We start from the raw sequence: 23,714 nt of genomic DNA on the forward strand, positions 1-23,714 counted from the left end.
CCTGTAAACTCAGCACTTTGGGAGACCAAAGCAGAAGGACTGCTTGGGCCTAGGAGTTTGAGACCAACCTGGGCAACAAGACGAGACCTCATCTCTACAAAAAAAATTTAAAAAATTAGCCAGGCAGGGTAGCATATGCATGTGGTCCCAGCTACTAAGGAGGCTGAGGTGGGAGAATTGCTTGAGCCCAGGAGGTCAAGACTACAGTGAGCCATGATCCCACCACTGCACTCACGCCTGAGCAACAGAGTGAGACTCTCTCTCAAACAAAACAAAACCATTTCTTAATTCTGATTAAGGTACTATGGTTAAATGAGAGATTGCCCTTGTTCTTGCCTAATATAGATGTAAACGTTTTGTGGTAAGGGAGCACAATGCTTCCAATTTATTCTTAAATGATTCAGAAAAAGAAAAAATCCATTTATATATACATATATAGAGGGAGACAGAATAATAAAGCAAAGGGGGTAAAATGTTAAAAATTGCTGAAACTGCATAGAAGGTATAAAGGAATTCCTTTGCTATTCTTATTTGAAATTATATAAGAATAAATGTCACCCAAAAAAGGCTAACACCAGACTGATTTTATCTATTTAAATATTCCAACATGGAAAAAACATTTTTCTTTTTCTAGCCTTAAAAGACTATTAGAGTAGGTCACCTTAATCCAACTTCTTGGTTTTACAAATGAAAAATGAAATCCAGAAAAGCTAGGGCCATGGTCAGATAATTAAGTAGTAGTGGAGCTGGACAGAACCCTGCACTCAATACTTCAATACTCTGTAATAGATTTTGAAATATTTTAGCCTATCTCTTTCTGTTTCTCTGTCTCTCTCTCTCTCTCTCTCCCCCTCTCTATCCCCCCCCCCCCCGTCTTTCTTTTTGGGGATGGAGTCTCACTCTGTCACCCAGGCTGGAGTGCAGTGCCATGATCTCGGCTCACTGCAACCTCCGTCTCCTGGATTCAAGCAATTCTCCTGCCTCAGCCTCCCCAGTAGCTGGGAACACAGGTGCACGCCACGCCTGGCTAATTTTTATATTTTTAGTAGAGACAGGGTTTCACCATGTCAGCCAGGCTGGTCTCAAACTCCTGACCTCAGGTGATCCACCTGCCTCAGCCTCCCAAAGTGCTGGGATTACAAGTGTGAGCCAGCACACCTGGCCTATTTTTTGATTTCTTATTAGAGATGGGGTTGCCCAGGCTGGCCCTGATTTTGTGGGCTCAAGCAATCATCCCACCTCAGTCTCCCAAGGAGCTGGGATACCACTGTGCCCACTGGTATTTTTAGCTCTGATACTACCTCATGAAAACCAGTTAATATTACTTATTTTTACACAGCATTTTGTTAGAACAAAAAATTGCAATTAGGAGTATTACTAGAATTAAAATTCTGACACTTCAGACTGCAACTGCTGGGTGCAATGGCTCACGCCTGTAATCCCAGCACTTTACAAGGCCAAGGCTGGTGGGTCACTTGAGCTTAGGAGTTCGAGACCAGCCTGGGCAACAGAGTGAAACCCCATCTCTACAAAAATACAAAAAATTAGTCAGGCATAGTAGCAAGCACCTGTGGTCCCAGCTGCTCGCGAGGCTGAGGTGGGAGGATCACTTGAGCCTGGGAGGCAGAGGTTGCAATGAGCCAAGATCAGGCCACTGCATTCCAGCCTGGGCAACACAGTGAGACCTTATCTCAATAAAATTTAAAAATGTTTTAAATTAAAAAAAAAAAAAAAAGATTGCAATCTATTTGAAATAGTACACTGATTATTTTTATAGAAAAATGTATCCTCCATTATAATCATGGCAATAATAAATTAATCCGGAACCGATACTTCCAGCCTACAAAGGGATAAAGCCAGTGAGCTAACACATTCTATTGTCTGCCTGCAGACAAGGTATCCTGTTCACTTGGAAGCTCCTTGAAAGAAAAAATTATTCCACTGCATGAAAACAAATCTAACATATGTCAAATTAAATTGTGTCCTATACTGACACACCAAGAAAAGAAAGAAGCAGAAGTTTAAAGACATGGAAACTTCAAAAGAATACTCTAAGGATGCAAGGGCTAAACTACCTTTTTCTTTTGATCCTACAAAAAAAAAAAAAAAGATTAGTATATTACTAATGTCCTATAAAAGCACTACCTTCCTTTACTAATGAAAGGAAATTAACTCTCGGCCAGGAACATTATATATTCTTTGTGCCAAAAAACTAACTTAAAGGATAACAAAATATAAAACTTGTTTATCCGGGCTGGGCATGGTGGCTCATGCCTGTAATCCCATGGCCGAGGTGGGCGGATCACCTGAGGTCAGGAGTTCGAGACCAGCCTGACCAACACGGTGAAACCCCATCTCTACTAAAAATACAAAAATTAGCCGGGCATGGTGGTGCATGCCTGTAATCCCAGCACTTGGGAGGCTGAGGCAGGAGACTCACTTGAACCTGGGAGGAGGAGGTTGCAGTGAGTTGAGATCACACCATTGCACTGCAGCCTGGGCAACAAGAGTGAAACTCCGTCTCAAAAACAACAACAACAAAACTTGTTTATCCTTAGTTTTCTGTCCTAGGACTAAGGCATGGTAAACCCTCAGCAAATGCTCAGTGAATTACTGGCAGTCTAAATAAATGAAGAGATATTCCATGTACATGGATAGGAAGACAATACTGTCAAGATGTCATTTCTTCGCAACTTGATCTTTTTTTTTTTTTTTTTTTTTGAGACGGAGTCTCGCTCTGTCACCCAGGCTGGAGTGCAGTGGCTGGATCTCAGCTCACTGCAAGCTCCGCCTCCTGGGTTTACGCCATTCTCCTGCCTCAGCCTCCCGAGTAGCTGGGACTACAGGCGCCCGCCACCTCGCCCAGCTAATTTTTTGTATTTTTTAGTAGAGACGGGGTTTCACCGGGTTAGCCAGGATGGTCTCGATCTCCTGGCCTCGTGATCCACCCGTCTCGGCTTCCCAAAGTGCTGGGATTACAGGCTTGAGCCACCGCGCCTGGCCCGACTTGATCTATCTTAATTACAACACAATCCCAATTAAAATCCCAGCAAGGGCCGGGCGCAGTGGCTCATGCCTGTAATCCCAGCACTTTGGGAGGCCAAGGCAGGTGGATCACAAGGTCAGGAGATTGAGACCATCCTGGCTAACACGGTGAAACCCTGTCTCTACTAAAAATACAAAAACTTAGCCAGGCGTTGTGGCGGTCACCTGTAGTTCCAGCTACTCAGGAGGCTGAGGCGAGAGAATGGCATGAACCCAGGAGGCGGAGCTTGCAGTGAGCCCAGATCAGGCCACTGCACTCCAGCTTGGGTGACAGAGAGACACTCTGTCTCAAAAAAAAAAAAAAAAATCCCAGCAAGTTATTTTGTGAATTTCAATAGACTGAAGTTTATATGAAAAAGACCCAGAATGGCCTAAACAATTTTGAAGAGGAAGAACAAAACTTCAAGAGTTACTATAAAGCTCCAATAACCAAAACAGTGTGGTATTGGTGGAAGAACAATCAGATAAATGGAACAAGATACAGAGCCCAGAAACAGACCCATATAAGCACCGTCAGCTGATATTTAACAAAGAAGTGAAGGCATTTCAACAGAAAAAGGATAGTGTTTTGAACAAATGGTACCGCAACAACTGTACACCCAAATACTAAAAGACAATAGAAGAGAAAATCTAGATGACTTTGGGTATGACAATGACTTTTTTAGAAACAACAATAAAGACACAATCTATGAAAGAAATAATTGATAAGGTATACTTCATCAAAAATAAAAACTTCTGCACTGCAAAAGGCAATGTCAAAACAATTAGAAGATAAACCAGGCTGGGCGCGGTGGCTCACGCCTGTAATCCCAGCACTTTAGGAGGCCGAGGTGGGCAGATCACGAGGTCAGGAGATCGAGACCATCCTGGCTAACACGGTAAAACCCCGTCTCTACTAAAAATGCAAAAAATTAGCCAGGCGTGGCGGTGGGCACCTGTAGTCCCAGCTCCTTGGGAGGCTGAGGCAGGAGAATGGCATGAACCCGGGAGGCGGAGCTTGCAGTTAGCCGAGATCGCGTCACTGCACTCCAGCCTGGGCGACTGAGAGGAAAAAAAAAAAAAAGAAGATAAACCACAGACTAGGAGAACATATTTACAAAAGATATCTGTTAAAGAACTATTTAAAATATGCAAAGACCTCTTAACAATAAGAAAACAACCCGGCTGGGCGTGCTGGCTCATGCCTGTAATCCCAGCACTTTGGGAGGCCAAGGTGGGCAGATCACCTGAGGTCAGGAGTTCGAGACCAGCCTGACTAACATGGAGAAACTACGTCTTTACTAAAAATACAAAATTAGCCAGGCATAACGGCACATGCCTGTAATCCCAGCTAAAACCATATAGCACAAACAGTGATCCCTTTAGTTAATAATAAGGTGTCAATATTGGCTCACCAATTGCAACTTATGTGTCATACAAATGAAAGCTGTTAATAGGATAAATTGCTGTGGGAGGTTGAGAGGATGAATGTGAACCCTCTGTACTTTCTACTCAATTTTTCTGTAAACTTAAAAATTCTCTAAAAAATAAACTCCAAGGCCGGGCGTGGTGGCTCAAGCCTGTAATCCCAGCACTTTGGGAGGCCAAGACGGGCAGATCACGAGGTCAGGAGATCGAGACCATCCTGGCTAACACGGTGAAACCCCGTCTCTACTAAAAATACAAAAAACTAGCCGGGCAAGGTGGCGGGCGCCTGTAGTCCCAGCTACTCGGGAGGCTAAGACAGGAGAATGGCGTGAACCCGGGAGGCGGAGCTTGCAGTGAGCTGAGATCCGGCCACTGTACTCCAGCCTGGGCGGCAGAGCGAGACTCCGTCTCAAAAAAAAAAAAAAAAATTAAAAAAAAAAAAAAATTAACTCTAGTAATTTTTTAAATTGTATTTTTCCTTTTTTAGTAGAGATGGGGTTTCACCATGTTGGTCATGCTGGTCTTCCAACTCCTGACCTCAAGCAATCCACCCTCCTTGCCCTCCCAAAGTGCTGGGATTACAGGCGTGAGCCACCGTGCCCGGCCAAGTTTATTAATTTTAAAAAACACAACTTAAAATAAACATCTTACCAGGTCTAATGAAGACGTTTTCCACAGACAACATTGCTGCTATTGGAAGTAGTAGATCTTCACAATCCAGGGAAGCAGCTTTTATTACTGCACATGTCAGATGTGGAGGCAAAGGAAACTCCACCATAGACAAACCCAATCTGGTGACATGGCCACTCCTTAATACAAAGAAAAAGTTTTTAAGTCTTTCTACATTGGGAGAGTTCAAATGTAACATTCATCATTCAGAATAAATCAAATATAATTTACATTACCTCCAATCACCTCCAGAAGTTCAATTCAATTTAAGAAAATTAGGCCAACCGTGGTGGCTCATGCCTATAATCCTAGCACTTTGGGAAGCTGAGGCAGGTGGATCACCTGAGGTCAGGAGTTCAAGACCAGCCTGGCCAACATGGCAAAACCCCATTTCTATTAAAAACACAAAAATTAGCTGGGTGTGGTGGCATGCACTTGTAGTCCCTGCTACTTGGGAGGCTGAGGCAGGAGAATCACTCAAACCTGGGAGGCAGGAGTTGCAGTGAGCTGAGATCGTGCCCCTGCACTCCAGCCTGAATGACAAAGCCAGGCTCCATCTCAAAAAACAAAAAACAAACGAAAAAAAAAAAACCAAAAAAAATTAAATACTGTGGTTACTGCTAAGAGAAACACGAAGATAAATCCCTACTGTCAAAAGTTATAATACATCCAGTAAGCAATGAGGCAGAATAAACGAATATAATAAAAGATACAAACATGTTACAAAAGCATAGAAGGGCCCAGTGCAGTGGCTGACACCAGTAATCCTAGCACTTTGGGAGGCTGAGGTAGGTGGATCACTTGAGGTCAGGAGTTCGAGACCAGCCTGACCAATATGGTGAAACCCTGTCTCTACCAAAATATAAAAAAATTACCAGGGCATGGTGGTACATGCTTATAACCCCAGCTCCTTGGGAGCTGAGGCAGGAGAATTGCTTGAACCTGGGAGGCGGAGACTGCAGTGAGCTGAGATTGCACCATTGTACTCCAGGCCAGCCTGGACAACAAGAGCAAAACTCTGTCTCAAAAAAAAAAAAAAAAAGGCCGGGCGCGGTGGCTCAAGCCTGTAATCCCAGCACTTTGGGAGGCCGAGACGGGCGGATCACGAGGTCAGGAGATCGAGAGACGATCCCGGCTAACACGGTGAAACCCCGTCTCTACTAAAAAATACAGAAAAACTAGCCGGGCGAGGTGGCGGGCGCCTGTAGTCCCAGCTACTCGGGAGGCTGAGGCAGGAGAACGGCATAAACCCGGGAGGCGGAGCTTGCAGTGAGCTGAGATCCGGCCACTGCACTCCAGCCTGGGTGACAGAGCAAGACTCCGTCTCAAAAAAAAAAAAAAAAAAAGAAAGAAAGAAAATGTCTTTGAAGACATGACAGAATAATAATTGTATTTTTTATTTTATTTTACCTTTTTTTTTTTTTTTTTTTTGGAGACAAGGTCTTGCTCTGTCCCTCAGGCTGGAGTGCAATGGCGCAATCTCCTCAACTCACTGCAACCCCCACCTCCGAAGCTCAAGTGATCCTCCCACCTCAGCTTCCTGAGTAGCTGGAACTACTGGTGTGTGCCACCACGACCGTCTGATTTTTGTATTTACAGTGGAGATGGGTTTTACTATTTCCCAGACAGGTCTCGAACAATTGTACTCAAGCAATCTGCCCGCCTTGTCCTCCCAAAGTGCTGGAATTACAGGCGTGAGCCACCACACACATCCAAGAGAATAATAATTATTAATATCAAACTTTACCCCATCACACAAACATAAAAACAAGGACTCTGGCTCCTTTATCATTTTTATGTATCTAGCATAATGCCTGGCACTAAAATGGTACTCAGAAATTACTTGTTAAACAATACCAATATTTATTAAACAAAAGGGGTTTTATCTTGTAGTTTTTCTCTCTCTTTTTTTGTTTTTTTTAGACGAAGTCTCGCTCTGCCACCCAGGCTGGAGTGCAGTGGCACGATCTTGGCTCACTGCAAGCTCCGCCTCCCAGGTTCACACCATTCTCCCGCCTCAGCCTCCCAAGTAGCTGGGACTACAGGCGCCCGCAACCATACCCAGCTAATACTGTTTTTGTATTTTTAGTAGAGACAGGGCTTCACCATGTTAGCCAGGATGGTCTCAATCTCCCGACCTCATGATCCACCCACCTCAGCCTCCCAAAGTGCTGGGATTACAGGCGTGAGCCACCGCGCCAGGCTAGTTTTTCAATCAGAATTGTGATGAAAGACTAACGACAAATTCTAACTTCAAGTAAAACAATCCATTCAATGTAAACAAATTATTTTCTACTGATAGAGAAAGGTATTTAGAGCCCTGTTTAAAAAGAGATCAATATCTATTTTGGTTATGCGTTTTTCTTTTTTTTTTTTTTTACCTGTCAATAGCATCACACTGGTAAAGTTGTTTAAGAGCTTCTAAAATAAGTCTCTCATTAGGTGGATCCAAATAGGGAAACCTGTGTGTTTAAATAAGATATGAAGTGAGAGGCATTCCTTGAACATGGTAGGATTTTATATAGATATGACGAAAATTTCTTTAAAAGGTTTTATTTCTATTTTTCAAGTCATCTTTTTCTAAAAAAAATTCTATAATCATGATCAGCATTCAGCAAAAGAGGAAATAATTTTTTTCTGAATCACACTCCTCTACTTCAAGAAGTGATTCTTTTTGACTCCCCTTAGCTGAAATACTCTCACCAGTCTCCCTACTTATCCTAATCCTGCCCCACCCATCCTTCACAGCCAATGTCAAGTGTACTCTTTTCTGTACTCCATAATTTTTTTCCAAACTTTTATAAAAATAGTAGAGAAATATTAATTGAAAGTGGCTGAAAATTATAAATTGTTCAATAGTACCTTAAAATGCTTTTTTCTTTTTGGAGACGGAGACTCACTCTGTTGCCCAGGCTGGAGTGCGATGGCACGATCTCTGCGCACTGCAACCTCCATCTCCCAGGTTCAAGCAATTCTCCTGCCTCAGCCTCCCGAGTAGCTAGGACTACAGGCACATACCACCACGCCTGGCTAATTTTTTGTGTTTTAGTAGAGACAGGGTTTCGCCGTGTTGCCCAGGCTGGTCTTGAACTCCAGTGCTTAAGCAATCCGCCCACCTTGGCCTCCCAAAGTGCTAGGATTACAGGCGTGAGCCACCACATCCGGCCTCAAAATACTTTTTAAATTTAATTTAATTTTTTTTTTGAGACGGAGTCTCACTCTGTTGCCCAGGTTGGAGTGCAGTGGCGTAATCTGGGCTCATTGCAAGCTCCGCCTCCCGGGTTCACGCCATTCTCCTGCCTCAGCCTCCTGAGTAGCTGGGACTACAGGTGCCTGTCACCACACCCAGCTAATTTTTTGTATTTTTAGTAGAGACAGGGTTTCACCATGTTAGCCAGGATGGTCTCAATCTCCTGACCTCGTGATCTGCCCGCCCAGCCTCCCGAAGTGCTGGGATTACAGGCATGAGCCACCGCACCCGGCCTAAAACAAATTTTTTAAACAGAGCCATAGCTATAAGTTCATATTAAGTTTGTGATGATCTAATAATTTCAGATATCTACCACATGTATTTGCTATTGTACATCCCAAACACAGGATATAAAATATATCCTTTCAAATGTATACCCTGTTGATTTTTGCCCATGGTTCTAATCTGTTAGTCATTTTAAAGTTTGGTTTTACCTGCTCCTGAATGACTACTGGGTAAATAACGAAATGAAGGCAGAAATAAAGACGTTCTTTGAAACCAATGAGAACAAAGACACAATATACCAGAATCTCTGGGACACATTTAAAGCAGTGTGTAGAGGGAAATTTATAGCACTAAATGCCCACAAGAGAAAGCAGGAAAGATCTAAAATTGACACCCTAACATCACAATTAAAAGAACTAGAGAAGCAAGAGCAAACACTTTCAAAAGCTAGCAGAAAGCAAGAAATAACTAAGATCAGAGCAGAACTGAAGGAGATAGAGACACAAAAAACCTTCCAAAAAAAACAATGAATCCAGGAGCTGGTTTTTTGAAAAGATCAACAAAATTGATAGACCACTAGCAAGACTAATAAAGAAGAAAAGAGAGAAGAATCAAATAGATGCAATAAAAAATGATAAAGGGGATAACACCACCAATCCCACAGAAATACAAACTACCATCAGAGAACACTATAAACACCTTTACGCAAATAAACTAGAAAATCTAGAAGAAATGGATAAATTCCTCAACACACACACCCTTCCCAAGACTAATCCAGGAAGAAGGTGAATCTCTGAATAGACCAATAACAGGCTCTGAAATTGACGCAATAATTAACAGCCTACCAACCAAAAAAAGTCCAGGACCAGACAGATTCACAGCTGAATTCTACCAGAGGTACAAGGAGGAGCTGGTACCACTCCTTCTCAAACTACTGCAATCAATAGAAAAAGAGGGAATCCTCCCTAACTCATTTTATGAGGCCAGCATCATCCTGATACCAAAGCCTGGGAGAGACACAACAAAAAAAGAGAATTTTAGACCAATATCCCTGATGAACATCGATGCAAAAATCCTCAATAAAATACTGGCAAACTGAATCCAGCAACACATCAAAAAGCTTATCTACCATGATCAAGTGGGCTTCATCCCTGTGATGCCAGGCTGGTTCAACATACGCAAATCAATAAACGTAATCCAGCATATAAACAGAACCAATGACAAAAACCACATGATTATCTCAATAGATGCAGAAAAGGCCTTTGACAAAATTCAACAGCCCTTCATGCTAAAAACTCTCAATAAATTAGGTATTAATGGGATGTATCTCAAAATAATAAGAGCTATTTATGACAAACCCACAGCCAATATCATACTGAATGGGCAAAAAATGGAAGCATTCCCTTTGAAAATTGGCACAAGACAGGGATGCCCTCTCTCACCACTCCTATTCAACATAGTGTTGGCAGTTCTGGCCAGGACAATCAGGCAGGAGAAAGAAATAAAGGGAATTCAATTAGGAAAAGAGGAAGTCAAATTGTCCCTGTTTGCAGATGACACGATTGTGTATCTAGAAAACCCCATCGTCTCAGCCCAAAATCTCCTTAAGCTGATAAGCAACTTCAGCAAAGTCTCAGGATACAAAATCAATGTGCAAAAATCACAAGCATTCTTATACACCAATAACAGACAAACACAGAACCAAATCATGAGTGAACTCCCATTCACAATTGCTTCAAAGAGAATAAAATACCTAGGAATCCAACTTACAAGGGATGGTGAAGGACCTCTTCAAGGAGAACTACAAACCACTGCTCAACAAAACAAAAGAGGATACAAACAAATGGAAGAACATTCCATGCTCATGGATAGGAAGAATCAATATCATGAAAATGGCCACACTGCCCAAGGTAATTTATAGATTCAATGCCATCCCCATCAAGCTACCAATGACATTCTTCACAGAATTGGAAAAAATTACTTTAAAGTTCATATGGAACCAAAAGAGTCCACATTGCCAAGTCAATCCTAAGCCAAAAGAACAAAGCTGGAGGCAACACATTACCTGACTTCAAACTATACTACAAAGCTACAGTAACCAAAACAGCATGGTGCTGGTACCAAAACAGAGATATAGACCAATGGAACAGAACACAGCCCTCAGAAATAATACCATACATCTACAACCATCTGATCTTTGACAAACCTGAGAAAAACAAGAAATGGGGAAAGGATTCCCTATTTAATAAACGGTTTTGGGAGAACTGGCTAGCCATATGTAGAAAGCTGAAACTGGATCCCCTCCTTACACCTTTTACAAAAATTAATTCAAGATGGATTAAAGACTTAAATGTTAGACCGAAAACCATAAAAACCCTGAAACCCTAGAAGAAAACCTAGGCAATACCACTCAGGACATAGGCATGGGCAAGGACTTCATGTCTAAGACACCAAAAGCAATGGCAACAAAAGCCAAAATTGACAAATGGGATCTAATTAAACTAAAGAGCTTCTATACAGCAAAAGAAACTACCATCAGAGTGAACAGGCAACCTACAGAATGGGAGAAAATTTTTGCAATCTACTCATCTGACAAAGGGCTAATATTCAGAATCTACAATGAACTCAAACAAATTTACAAGAAAAAAACAAACAACCCCATCAACAAGTGGGCGAAGGATATGAACAGACACTTTTCAAAAGAAGACATTTATGCAGCCAACAGACACATGAAAAAATGCTCATCATCACCGGCCATCAGAGAAATACAAATCAAAACCACAATGAGATACCATCTCATACCAGTTAGAATGGTGATCATTAAAAAGTCAGGAAACACCAGGTGCTGGAGAGGATGTGGAGAAATAGGAACAATTTTACATTGTTGGAGGGACTGTAAACTTGTTCAACCATTGTGGAAGACAGTGTGACAATTCCTCAGGGATCTAGAACTAGAAATACCATTTGACCCAGCCATCCCATTACTGGGTGCATACTCAAAGGATTATAAATCATGCTGCTATAAAGACACATGCACACGTATGTTTATTGCGGCATTATTCACAATAGCAAAGACTTGGAATCAACCCAAACATCCAACAATGATAGACTGGATTAAGAAAATGTGGCACATATACACCACGGAATACTACGCAGCCATAAAAAATGATGAGTTCATGTCTTTTGCAGGAACATGGATGAAGCTGGAAACCATCATTCTCAGCAAACTATATCACAAGGACAAAAAACCAAACACCACATGTTCTCACTCATAGGTAGGAATTGAACAATGAGAACACTTGGACACAGGAAGGGGAACATCACACACTGGGGCCTGTTGTCGGTGGGGAGAGTGGGGAGGGATAGCATTAGGAGATATACCTAATGTAAATGACGAGTTAATGGGTACGGCACACCAACATGGCACATGTATACATATGTAAAAAACCTGCACGTTGTGCACATGTACCCTAGAACTTAAAGTACAATAAAATAAAAAAATAAAATAAAGCTTGGTTGTAATAATCTACCTATTAGATATTAAGATATTTTCCAGAAAAAGTAATCATGACTTCAATATTTTTATTCAATATCATTATTAAAAATGTTTATCAAGAAAAAACTAAGTCCAGCACAATACTAGTAAAACCTTCACCTAGTCTACACTAAGCAATTAATTAATACTTTTTTAGAGTAGGCTATTTGGCAACTATAATCAGCAGTACTGTCATCTACAGACGACTTTTTTATTCACAAAGATATCAAATGCAGTATTGTTAAGTACTGTGCTGAAAATAAAAGACATTAGGTTAACTTTCAATAAATTCTTGCGGAGCACCCATTATGTGGATGGTCCTGAAAAGGAAATGGCTTATAATGACATATTCGGCCAGGCATGGTGGAACACGCAGGTAATCCCAGTCACTCAGAAGGCTGAGACATGAGAATCGCTTGAACCTGGGAGGCAGAGGTTACAGTGAGCTGAGATTGCACTACTGCTCTCCAGCCCGGGTGACAGAGTGAGATCCTGTCTCAGAAAACCAAAACCAAACACAACAACAACAAAAAATAACATATTCATTGTGAACTTTTAAAATTCATACTCATTAATCATTGTTAAATTTCCTTAAACCATTCTCAATAAGTTTATATAAGTAATAGAGTTCCCTAGTAATCAATGTCAAGCTTACTGGGTAGTTGTTTCCAGAACCCGCCCTTTTTACTAAATGAAAAAAATCAAGACATTTGCCTTTCTCACCATTTTCTGATAACCTATTCTGCATAATTTCTCACAGATGACCTACGACTCTGACACTAAATCTGCAAGTACTTTTAGCACCACAGAAATAATGTCTAAATGCTCAAGACAAAATCATTTATGGTGGTTGGGTTTTCCCTCATTATTTCCTAATCCATCTTTGTCATCAATTCCTTCTTATTCAGACCTGTTCTTGCATTTTCAGTTTTAAAATCATTCTTCCTGATGGAAGAGAAAGGGAAAGCAAAATAATAACTGAGAAGCTCCATTTTCTTTCTGTCATCTGTGAATACTATACCATCTATCCCAAACACTGGGTCTACCTCTCCTTATTCTTTATACTTTTTAAAAAGGAAGCCTGTTTGGTTTTTGTTTCAAGCATTTTGAAACAAAATTTTGCGATTTTTAGTACACATAGGTTTTAAGACTTAAGATGGAAAAATAATTCAGTGCAGATGATATTAATTACTGTTCCTATTTTTCTAATATATACCCATTCTTGGTTAGAGGCTGCTCTGCTATCCTTTGTGAATATACTAGGAGTCAATATTAAGCTTACTGAGCAACTATTTCCAAAAACGGCCCTTTTTCCCCAAATGAAAAAAATCAAGACATTATTTTAAAATCTAGGTTCATCTGAAAGTTTTCTGTTTGGCTATCTGGATTTCTTTAAATGGCTCTTTCCTTCTTTTCACTGGTATAATTTATTGTTACAGTCAGAATTTCATGTATTACATGCTTTTCTCTTTCTAGTATCTACATATTCTCATTCAGAAAATCTCTAGTCTAATGATAACTATCAAAACATTTTGAAATTGGCAAATTGGCTTTCCAAGAGTATACAATGAGTATTTGTGGGTTTTGGGGTTTTTTTGTTTTTCGTTTTTGGAGGCAGAGTTGCGCTCTTGTTGCCCAGGCTGGAGCGCGATCTCAGCTCACTGCAACCTCTGCCTAGCGGGTTCAAGTAATTCTCCTGCCTCAGCCTTCCAAGTAGCTGGGATTACAGACGAGCACCACCATCCTGGCTAATTTTGTATTTTTAGTAGAGATGGGGTTTCACCATGTTGGCCAGGGTGGCCTTGAACTCCTGACCTCAGGTGATCAACCCATCTCAGCCTCCCAAAGTGCTGGGATTACGGGCATGAGCCACCACACCTGGCCTACAATACATATTTGGATGCACCTAATAATCACTTACTATGAATTTAAAAACTGCACGGTTATCCTCCCCCAAAATTCCTGAACACTTTTAAATTCCAAGGGAATTAAGAACAAAATAAAGAACAAGATAGCACTTTCCTCCACTAATTCCTCTACCATGTATGATAGAAATTTCAATCTACAACAATATTCTATCCTATACCAATAAATTATATTGTTTAACATTTGGCTAATTTAACTGTTCTAAAGGATAGAACTGTTATTCTATCCTTCATTTCACATGTCTGAACCTTATTTCTCTAATATAACTTAAGCTTAAGCTTAGTGAAAGCAAAAAACTACAGAGTATTACTCTGTCTTTCATGGTATATAGTATAATGCTGGCCATACAAAAAAAAACACTCCACTTTCCAATGTATACCCTTTTTTTTTTTGAGACATAATCTCACTCTGTTGACCAGGCTGGAGTGCAGTGGTGTGATCTTGGCACATTGCAACCTCTGCCTCCTGGGTTCAAGTGATTCTCGTGCTTCAGCCTCTGGAGTAGCTGGGACTACAATCACATGTCACCAAACTCAGCTAATTTTTGCATTTTCAGTAGCTACAGGGTTTCACCAGGATGGCCAGGCGGGTCTCAAACTCCTGGCCTCAAGGGATCCTCCCACCTTGGCCTCCCAAAATGCTGGGATTACGGATGTGAGCCACCGCACCCAGCCCCTTTCTTTTGAAACAGGGTCTCACTCTGTTGCCCAGGCTGGAGTGCGCTGGTGCAATCATGGCTCACTGCAGCCTCTACCTCCCAGGCTCCAGCGATCTTCCCATCTCAGCTTCCAAATATCTGGGACTCAAACATGCACCATATCAGACTCTTTTTTTTTTCTTTTAATTGTAGAGACAAGGTCTCACTATGTTGCCCAGGCTCATCTCGAACTCCCAGGCTCAAGCAACCTTCCCACTTTGGCCACCCACAGTGTTGGGATTACAGGCATAAGCCCTTATGCCCAACTCATTATATACCTTTCATTACAAATAAACAGTGGTCATTAAGTGATCCAAATAAACATCAGCACAACCCCCCAACGCCACCATTAAGCCAAGGTTAATCATGAGCAAGAGATCCTACTAAAGCAATGCAAGGAAGTCTTCTGTGTTAGTTTAATTGAAAAGCAACCAACAGGACAAGGCACAGTGGCCTGTGTAATCCCAGCATTTTGGGAGGCCAAGGCGGGTGGATCACCTGAGGTCAGGAGTTCGAGACCAGCCTGACCAACAAGGTGAAACTCCGTCTCTACTAAAAATACAAAAATCAGCTAGGCATGGTGGCCAGTACCTGTAGTCCCAGCTACTCAGGAGGCTGAAACAAGAGAATTGCTTGAACCCAGGAGGCGGAGGTTGCAGTGAGTGGTAATCATGCCACTGCTTTCCAGCCTGGGCGACAGAACAAGACTCCATCTCAAAAAAAAGAAGAAAAGCAACCAATATAAAAACCAACCTCTAAAAGAGGTTAGCCTAAACTCTCAGGGATGTATGAGTCAAATATTTCAAAATAATTTTTGAGCCAATAACTTGGCTTTATGCTAACAAGTTTTTCTTTTTTTTTCTAGTTGTCTACATACCTTATGACATCGTGTATGGCAAGGCACTTTAAGGTCAGAACTACAGATGTCAAACTAGTTCTCTTAATTTCAGGGATCACATGGTCAGGCATACACTGGTTCCAAAAATCTTTACTATAGATCCGAAAGCATTTTCCTGAAGAAGTCCTGCCAGCTCGGCCACTTCGCTGTAATGCCTCGCTCCTACAGAAGGAAAATAACGCAAAAAGTCTCCAAAACATTCTGTGGGTTTCTCAGGTAATTTACTTTTTCTCCCCAAACCAGCTAGAAATTACCTAATCAGTTGTTCTTTGAATAAAAAGATTTGACATAGAGACTTACTTTGAAATTGGAACCACCTCCAGGATGTCCAACCCTAATCTGGGGTTGTGATTTAACTGCTTCACAAAGCCACCATCTACCACATATCTAAGAAGAATCAAAGCAAGTTAAGTTTCTGGAAAATAAAAGAAGACTTGTTAATTTTTAACCACTTTGGTTTCTCCTTTTCTAGCAAACTAGCAAGTACACAATGCCTTTTATGTTACGTGTAAAACTTGAAAGTCAAGAAATTGGAACCCTCATATGTTGCTGATGGGAATGTAAAACAGTTCAGCCAAGGTGGAAAATTGTTCAGGGGTCCTCAAAAAGTTAAACACAAAATGACCATATGATCCAGCAACTCTGCTTCTAAGTATACACCAAAAAGAACTGAGAACAAGTATTCAAATAAATACTTATAGACCAATGTTCATATTAGCACTATGAATCATAGCCATAAGGTAAAAACAACCTAAATGTCCATTAACCATTCATTAATGGATGAAGGGATGAACAAAATGCTTTGCATATATGTATGCAGTACATATACACACACAATTGTATATATATATATACACACACACACACTCACACTATGCAATATTATTCAGCCACAAAAAAGAATGAAGTACAGATAGATGCTACAATGTTGACAAACCTCAAAAATATTATGCTAAGGGAAAGAAAGCAAACACAGAAGGCCACATATTATATGATTCTATTTGTATGAAATATTCAGAACAGAAAATACATACTGCTTCCTGCTGACACATCTAAAGAATTTTTAAAAAAAAGAAAACACATACAAACAAAAAGTAAGACTGGTAGTTGCCAAGGGCTGGGGTCGAGAGAGGAATGTGGAGTATGTGCTTAATGGATATGGGGTCTTATTTTGAGGTGTTGAAATATTTTAGAACTAAGTAGAAGCAGTGGTTGCACAATACTGTAAATGTACTAAGTATTACTTAATTGTTCATTTTTAAATTATTAATTTTATGTGAATTTTGCCTCAATAAAAAAAATACACAAACTTGAAAGTCAGTTTCAGACCATTTTAACAGATTCAGAATCTAATTTCAACTAGCCCTTAACATGCCATTCTAAGCCAATTAAATGGTGAACAAGTCAGGTAAGGAACCAAAGCAGGATAGCAGTAACAAGACAACATTCTGAATCTTGTTATTTAATGGTTTTTGCCTGTGTAGGAAACAGAAAACTACAGAGGTTAATTTACCCAGGAGAGCACTCCCTTAACCCCTTAGCGTTATTTTTAAAGTAACAAAGAAAAGCAGAGTAAATTAAGACTTCCTCTCAGACCTGGGTGACCATTTTACCCAGAAGAAACACACAGGATCTGAGATTCAGGTTCAGCCTTCCTTAGGCAGACAATCAGACTTAGCTAAAGACATAAAATATATTGAGTAAATGATAAATAACCCAGTCTTAAAGAACTCTGCATTAGTTATCAGTCCAGACTTAAAATTTCTTAGTGTTCCCTTACTAAATTTACTCAAAAATTTGATAGCACTATTTACTACATCCAGAAAAGATAAGGGACCTGAATCATAGTTAATTTTCACAAAAAGATAAAAAGTCAGAGACAATACATCCAGATAAACACTGGATATACAACTAACTCTACCAAGTGAGGCTGCAAGGTAGAAGGAAATATCAAATCATCTAAGGTATATGCTTACAATGGGAGTACAGAAAAATAGGTTTGGCTTCCTATTTAGTGAAACCCATGAAGCATTATACATAATCTACATAATCTTAAATTTGAAAAGAGGAAGCTTCAAGTTGCCAAGCAGTTAAAAAGTGTGAACAGCCAAGTATGGTGACACATGCCTGTAGTCCCAGCTACCCACGAGGCTGAGGCGGGAGGATTGGTTGATCTCCCTTCAAGGCTGTAGTGTGCTATGACTGCATGCCTGTGAATAGTCACTATACTCCAGCCTTAGCAACACAATGAGAACCTGTCTCTAAAAAAAAAAAGGGTGAAGAGGAATATAGTATGTACCTCCTACTCCATTTCCTGCTCAAAGCAATCAATTACAAAACAAAATAGGTGATTACATGTTAAGAACATTAAAAAGTAGGAGAGAAGGGAATTAGTGGAGGGCACAGAAAAGCAAACTCAGTAATGTTTAGCTAATGTTTAGTAACGATAGGTTTCCTTGACTTTAAGAGAAAGTTCAAAAGTTATACCTGATTCCATCTATTGTCAAAGATGTTGCAGAAATATTGGTGGATATGACACATTTTCTAATTCCAGGTGGAGGTGGCAAAAATATTCTCCTCTGTTGATCTAAAGTATATATAAAAAGAAAATACCAATTTAAAACATGCATGTGTCAAACTCAAGTTTCGAAAAACTCAATTTTTCACTAAAAGTCATGTTTCTAGGCCAGGTGCGGTGGCTCACGCCTGTAATCCCAGCACTTTGGGAGACCGAGGCAGGAGGATCTCGAGGTCAGGATATCGAGACCATCCTGGCTAACACGGTGACATCCCGTCTCTATGAATTGCTTGAATCCGGGAGGCAGAGGTTGCAGTGAGCCAAGATCGCACCACTGCACTCCAGCCTGGGTGATAGAGCGAGACTCCATCTCAAAAAAACAAACAAAAAAAAAAAACGGAGGCAACAGAAGATCCAGAACATTATTTTCAATGTGGCAGTAAGAAAGATGAAATTATTTACTCTGTACAGAAAAACATATGTCTATGTATATATTTAGTTAATGGTTAACAACAAACCAAACATAATGGGTTTTTTTATCAGTTACAAAGTAAATTATAAAAGCATTGGTGAACCAAATCTTGAGAAAACAATGAGAACCTGAAACAATGATCCTAAGAATTTCCCTGAAGATGTAAAAATCTAAAATAGATATCTATGCTTCAATAGAAAGGAGCTAATATCATCATAAAAGAGATTTCCAAAATAACACATCTATGTTCTTTATTGACACATATATTCCAAAACTTTGTTAATATAGGGATAAGAATCACCCAATCAACAAAAGCTGTTAATACACATACACGTAAAATATAAAAACATTCAAATGCTAATTCCAACTCCAAATAGGAGGCTAAGGTTAATTTCCCTTTAATTTTACAAGTTAAATTCCATAATAAAAGTTTTACAAAACAAATTCTAAACCTCATTCAACAGTATTTACTATGACCAAAGTGTCAAATCAAGAGTTTGTATCTGCTCTTGAAATTCACCAAAGAACAGGATCATGCTTGAAAAGCAGACTAAGGCATGGCTACTTTAAAAGGAAAATGATCCACAGCTGGGCATGGTGGCTCACATCTGTAATCCCAGCAATTTGGGAGGCCAAGACAGGCAGATGACCTGAGGTCACGAGTTTGAGACCAGCCTGGCCAACATGGCAAAACCCCATCTCTATTAAAAAACAAAACAAAAAAAAACTTAGCGAGGCATAGTGGCAAGCACCTGCAATCCCAGCTACTTGGGAGGCTGAAGAAGGAGAATCGCTTGAACCCAGGAGGTGGCGGTTGCAGTGGGCTGAGATTGCACCACTGCACTGCAGCCTGGGTGACAAGAATGAGACTCGGTTACAAAAAAAAAAAAGGAAAACAATCCACTGTGTTTAGACTTAGATATACCTGGATATATACAATTTCTAAAAATTCTGCGGCAATGGCAAATTAGGTTTGACTTACAGTAATACCAGCAAGAAACTACTGTCCTCATTTCAAAGAATTCTCACCAATAGTTTTGTTTTGCTAGGAGAAACAATACTCTTAACGATAATAAGGGGGATATCCAAGGCTCTCGAAAAAGTGAAATGTAAAAAGACTTCAGGCAAAAATCACTTCTCTCAAGGAATGCTGGTTCTCATTGATTTGTTTCACGATCTAGATGTGGGTTACAAAGGTGAGGTTGGTTTGTGAAACTTAACCTAACCACTTAAGACCTGAGTGCTTTTCTGTAAACCTGATTATTCAATAAAAAGTTTTTTTAAAAAATCAAATTTTCTATTCTAATGAGAAATTACCTGTTGTCATAGATCCATAACATGGCAATATTAACAAGCCATCGAGGGTGGTATCTTGAACATCGTAATCATAATCAACAGACTCTGCCATCTGAAAAAGTAACTCACAACTTTTTTCGATTTCAAACTGGCCTAAAACAGAAAGAAAAAAAAAAAATTCAGCAACTGAACAGAAAAATTAATTTAAGAATAAAGAAAATGTCAATATTAAAATTAATTTTGCCTAGAAATTATTGTAAATCTCTCATTTAAAGTAAAGGAGATGAACACCTAAGCTGTAACATATTTCAACCAAAAAATTTGAAGTAGAAGAAACATCAGTTTCTAAGGAACTTAAATCTCTAAAGGAATAAAAATATTTATCATCTTCAAGTTTTTCACCCTGTTAACACAGTATTTGAGAAGACTCACTAAATTGTTAACAAAGGGGAAAAGCTAGTCCAGGTGCTATTGCATTTGGGTAAATTTCAAAATAAGTAATCTCCAAAAGGCAAAGATTGTTACAATCCCTCACTTCTGACATTAGTACAAGGCAGAGGAAAAAAGTAAACAAGGAAACTACTAATTCCTATTAGGAGGGTGCTGCTACTTGAAAAGTTACACTACTAGTTTAGGATTTAACTATTTTATTTTTGATCTCCAAAAATGCCACATGCTTGTCTATGATACATAGATTTTACACCTTATGTGCTGTTATCACACATAAGGCCACAATGCCACCACCCAAAGAAGAACCTGGTGAGATGTCCTTTGAAATAATGGAATTAACCCAGGTCTGTTTAGTCAGGTTACATTTCTATCTAAGACAGACCAATAAAAACAATATTTAACTATTTAATTTCTTTCAATTAAAAGGTCAGTGTGTTTTACATATATTTACTAATGAGCCTGATGTCTTTGACATTTGACATATATACATGGGTGTGTGTGTGTATATATATACACACACACTACTATGCCTTTGACATAAAATATATATATACTATTATGTCTTTGACATACATATATGTAATTCTCTTTGGCAGCTAGCCTACAATTTTTATATATCTTTTACCTAAAATTATTCAGATAATCAAAAAAAGCTAGGGCAACACTTGAGAAGGGCACAGAATTCCCAACAAAGGTAGCACTCTACTGGGTGTCACATTCCTTACTTACAAATAGTAAGTTTTTTAACTTGATACTAATGCTCACCAGTCAGAAAAACCAAGATGTCTCCAGCCATTTCATTCAAATGGATATCCATGGTGACTTTCACAATCTGAAGCAAGAAATGCAGGCATAATATGCTAGTGCAAATACAGTCATTCCCTTACCACCACTTCCCTTGACCCACAGAAAAATTAAACTTGGTTCTTAAAAATTCTAGGACCTGTGAGGGCTGTCATTAAAATAGTAGGGAACAAACGAATTATCAAACTACCTAATTAGTAAGAATCACAGATATTAAAAAAAGACATTAAATGAATGCCAAGTAATACCGCTTGAATATACGCAGTATTTTCTCTGTCTCGTGGACCAATCAAATTGCAGAATTTCTCTCTGACTGGATAAAGCCTTCCAGGTATATCAAATATTGGACAATTTCCAAAGAATGCAGAGAGCTTGGCTAATTCCATAGTTGCTGACATTACCACCACTTTTAAATGCTCCTTCCTATTAGGAGACTTCTCCTGAAATAGCTTCTTCAATAAACCAAATAAGATATCCTGAAAGAAAAGTAAATTTCTAGTAAGTCACAAGCACTTAACAACCAAGCTATTTTAAATACATTGCTATTCTATCCAAGGAATTCCTATTTTAATAGATTAAAATATAAGAGCCAAGTGCAGTGGCTCACACCTGTAATCCCAGCACTTTGGGAGGCCAAGGTGGGAGGCCAGGAGGTTGAGACCTGCCAGGGAAACAAAATGAAAGTCTCTACAAAAAATGTTCTTAAAAATTAGCCAGACATGCTGATGCACGTCTGCAGTACTAGCAACTCGGGAGGCTGAGGTGGGAGGATCACTTGAGCCCAGGAGTTCAAGGGTGCAGTGAGCTATGATCGTGCCACTGCTCTTCAGTCTGGGTGATGGAGCAAGACCCTATCTCTAAAAAATTAAATTAAATTAAAAAGTAAGAGGAGGCAATTCTCTATATAGTAAAAAGCTACCCAAACAAGTAAACTACTTGCTAATAACAATAAAAAAAAAAATACTCACTGTAGTTAGAGTTCTTTCATGGGCTTCATCCAAAATAATGACACTGAATTTGGTAAGATTTGGATCTCCAAGAATATGTTTCAGTAAACATCCATCAGTCATATATTTGATTGCTGTCTCCTAATGTTCAAATAGCAGAGTCACAGAAATTCACCACTACTTTCCCAACTAAATTTTTCCTCAAGAGGTACAAACATTAAGTGATCAAACCAATCTGACTAAACAAAAGGGTACATAAAATAGTCTAACTTATGTAGACAAAATGATGGTAAGTCACAAAGCATGCTGTCTATACAAAAAAAGGGACAAATAACTCACTTGGGTACTCTTGGACAAAGCAACAAAAATCACCAATAAGGAGATACAATAAAGTCAGAGGAAAGTGGCAAGATGATGCAATGGCATTAGGTGAGCAAGTTGTGGGAAACAACAGTGAAATGAGATTTATCTTTCTGACTCAGCCCCTATTTCAGAAGATTCAGGGAAAATGAGAAAATGGTAGGTGCATACTTTCCACCCACTCTCTCCTCTTCTCTACCCCACTGTCCTACTAAAAAATGTGTTACGGTAGCTCAAGCCTGTAATTCCAGCACTTTGGGATGCTGACGCAGGCAGATCACTTGAGTCCAGGAGTTCAAGACCAGCCTGGACGACATAGCAAAACCACATTTCTAATAAAAATATAAAAATTAGCCAGGTGTGGTGGTGCACACCTGTAGTCCCAGCTACTTGGGAGGCTGAGACGGGAGGACTGCTTGAGCCTGAGAGGCAGAGGCTGCAGTGAGCTGAGATCATGCCATTGCACTCCAGCCTGGGTGACTGAGCAAGACACTATCTCCAAATAAAAATGTGTTACTCAACAAGCATTAAAACAGGGTGAGTAAAAGGTCCAAAGGCTAGGAATAACAGCAATGACATCCATAAAACAAGGGAAGGAAGAAAGAAAAAACAGTGACCACTAGGAAGGCAAAGATAGTATTTTTTGGGGTCAATTTGTGCCATATTTGATGGCCATTCCTATTAGGGAACATATGTAAACCAGGGATTGTTTTGTAGCTGGGACAGGATTAAGAAATTCGCAGGGAATATAAATTATAATATTCACTATTAAAAAGAAAATCTTAAATTTGTTGGTGCCATGAATATAGAAGATGCTTAACACTTGCTGATTTTGTTAATTGATTGATTTTGTTAACTCAGCTTTCCACTGACTTCAAGAATACAAACACACAAAATAAATGAACCTGAAAACATAATCAGCGAAATAAGAGAGACACAAAGTACAAAATACTGTGTGATTCCACTTGTATGAGGTACCCAGAGTAGGCAAATTTGTAGATAGAGAAAGTAGAATAGAAGTTACAGCAGGGCACGGTGGTTCACCCTGTAATCCCAGCACTTTGGGAGGTTGAGGGGGGCGGATCACGAGGTCAGGAATTTGAGACCAACCACATCTCTACTAAAAATACAAAAAATTATCTGGGTATGGTGGTAGGAGCCTGTAATCCCAGCTACTTGGGAGGCTGAGGCAGGAGAATCACTAGAACCCGGGAG

General features: G+C 39.8%; 1 protein-coding gene across 6 annotated transcripts in view; it reads right to left on the minus strand.

Annotated features, from left to right (window-relative positions):
* Window positions 1-23,714, minus strand: part of DHX40 (DEAH-box helicase 40) — a 45,303-nt gene that overhangs the window by 15,846 nt on the left and 5,743 nt on the right. For 4 of the 6 annotated variants that reach the window (XM_074019093.1, XM_005583868.4, XM_015437885.3 and 1 more), the window contains 9 exons: window positions 22,161-22,280; window positions 21,441-21,668; window positions 21,154-21,220; window positions 19,960-20,091; window positions 18,140-18,239; window positions 15,953-16,039; window positions 15,632-15,814; window positions 7,503-7,583; window positions 5,104-5,261 (listed from right to left, as the gene is read on the minus strand). In XM_074019093.1, the coding sequence (XP_073875194.1) occupies window positions 5,104-5,261; window positions 7,503-7,583; window positions 15,632-15,814; window positions 15,953-16,039; window positions 18,140-18,239; window positions 19,960-20,091; window positions 21,154-21,220; window positions 21,441-21,668; window positions 22,161-22,280 (1,156 nt within the window). The remainder of the gene's footprint in view (window positions 1-5,103; window positions 5,262-7,502; window positions 7,584-15,631; window positions 15,815-15,952; window positions 16,040-18,139; window positions 18,240-19,959; window positions 20,092-21,153; window positions 21,221-21,440; window positions 21,669-22,160; window positions 22,281-23,714) is intronic. The other 2 variants (XM_074019094.1, XM_045376078.2) reach the window with 1 other exon arrangement.

Source organism: Macaca fascicularis, chromosome 16 (genome assembly GCF_037993035.2).
Source record: "Macaca fascicularis isolate 582-1 chromosome 16, T2T-MFA8v1.1".
NCBI classification, from domain to species: Eukaryota; Metazoa; Chordata; class Mammalia; order Primates; family Cercopithecidae; genus Macaca; species Macaca fascicularis.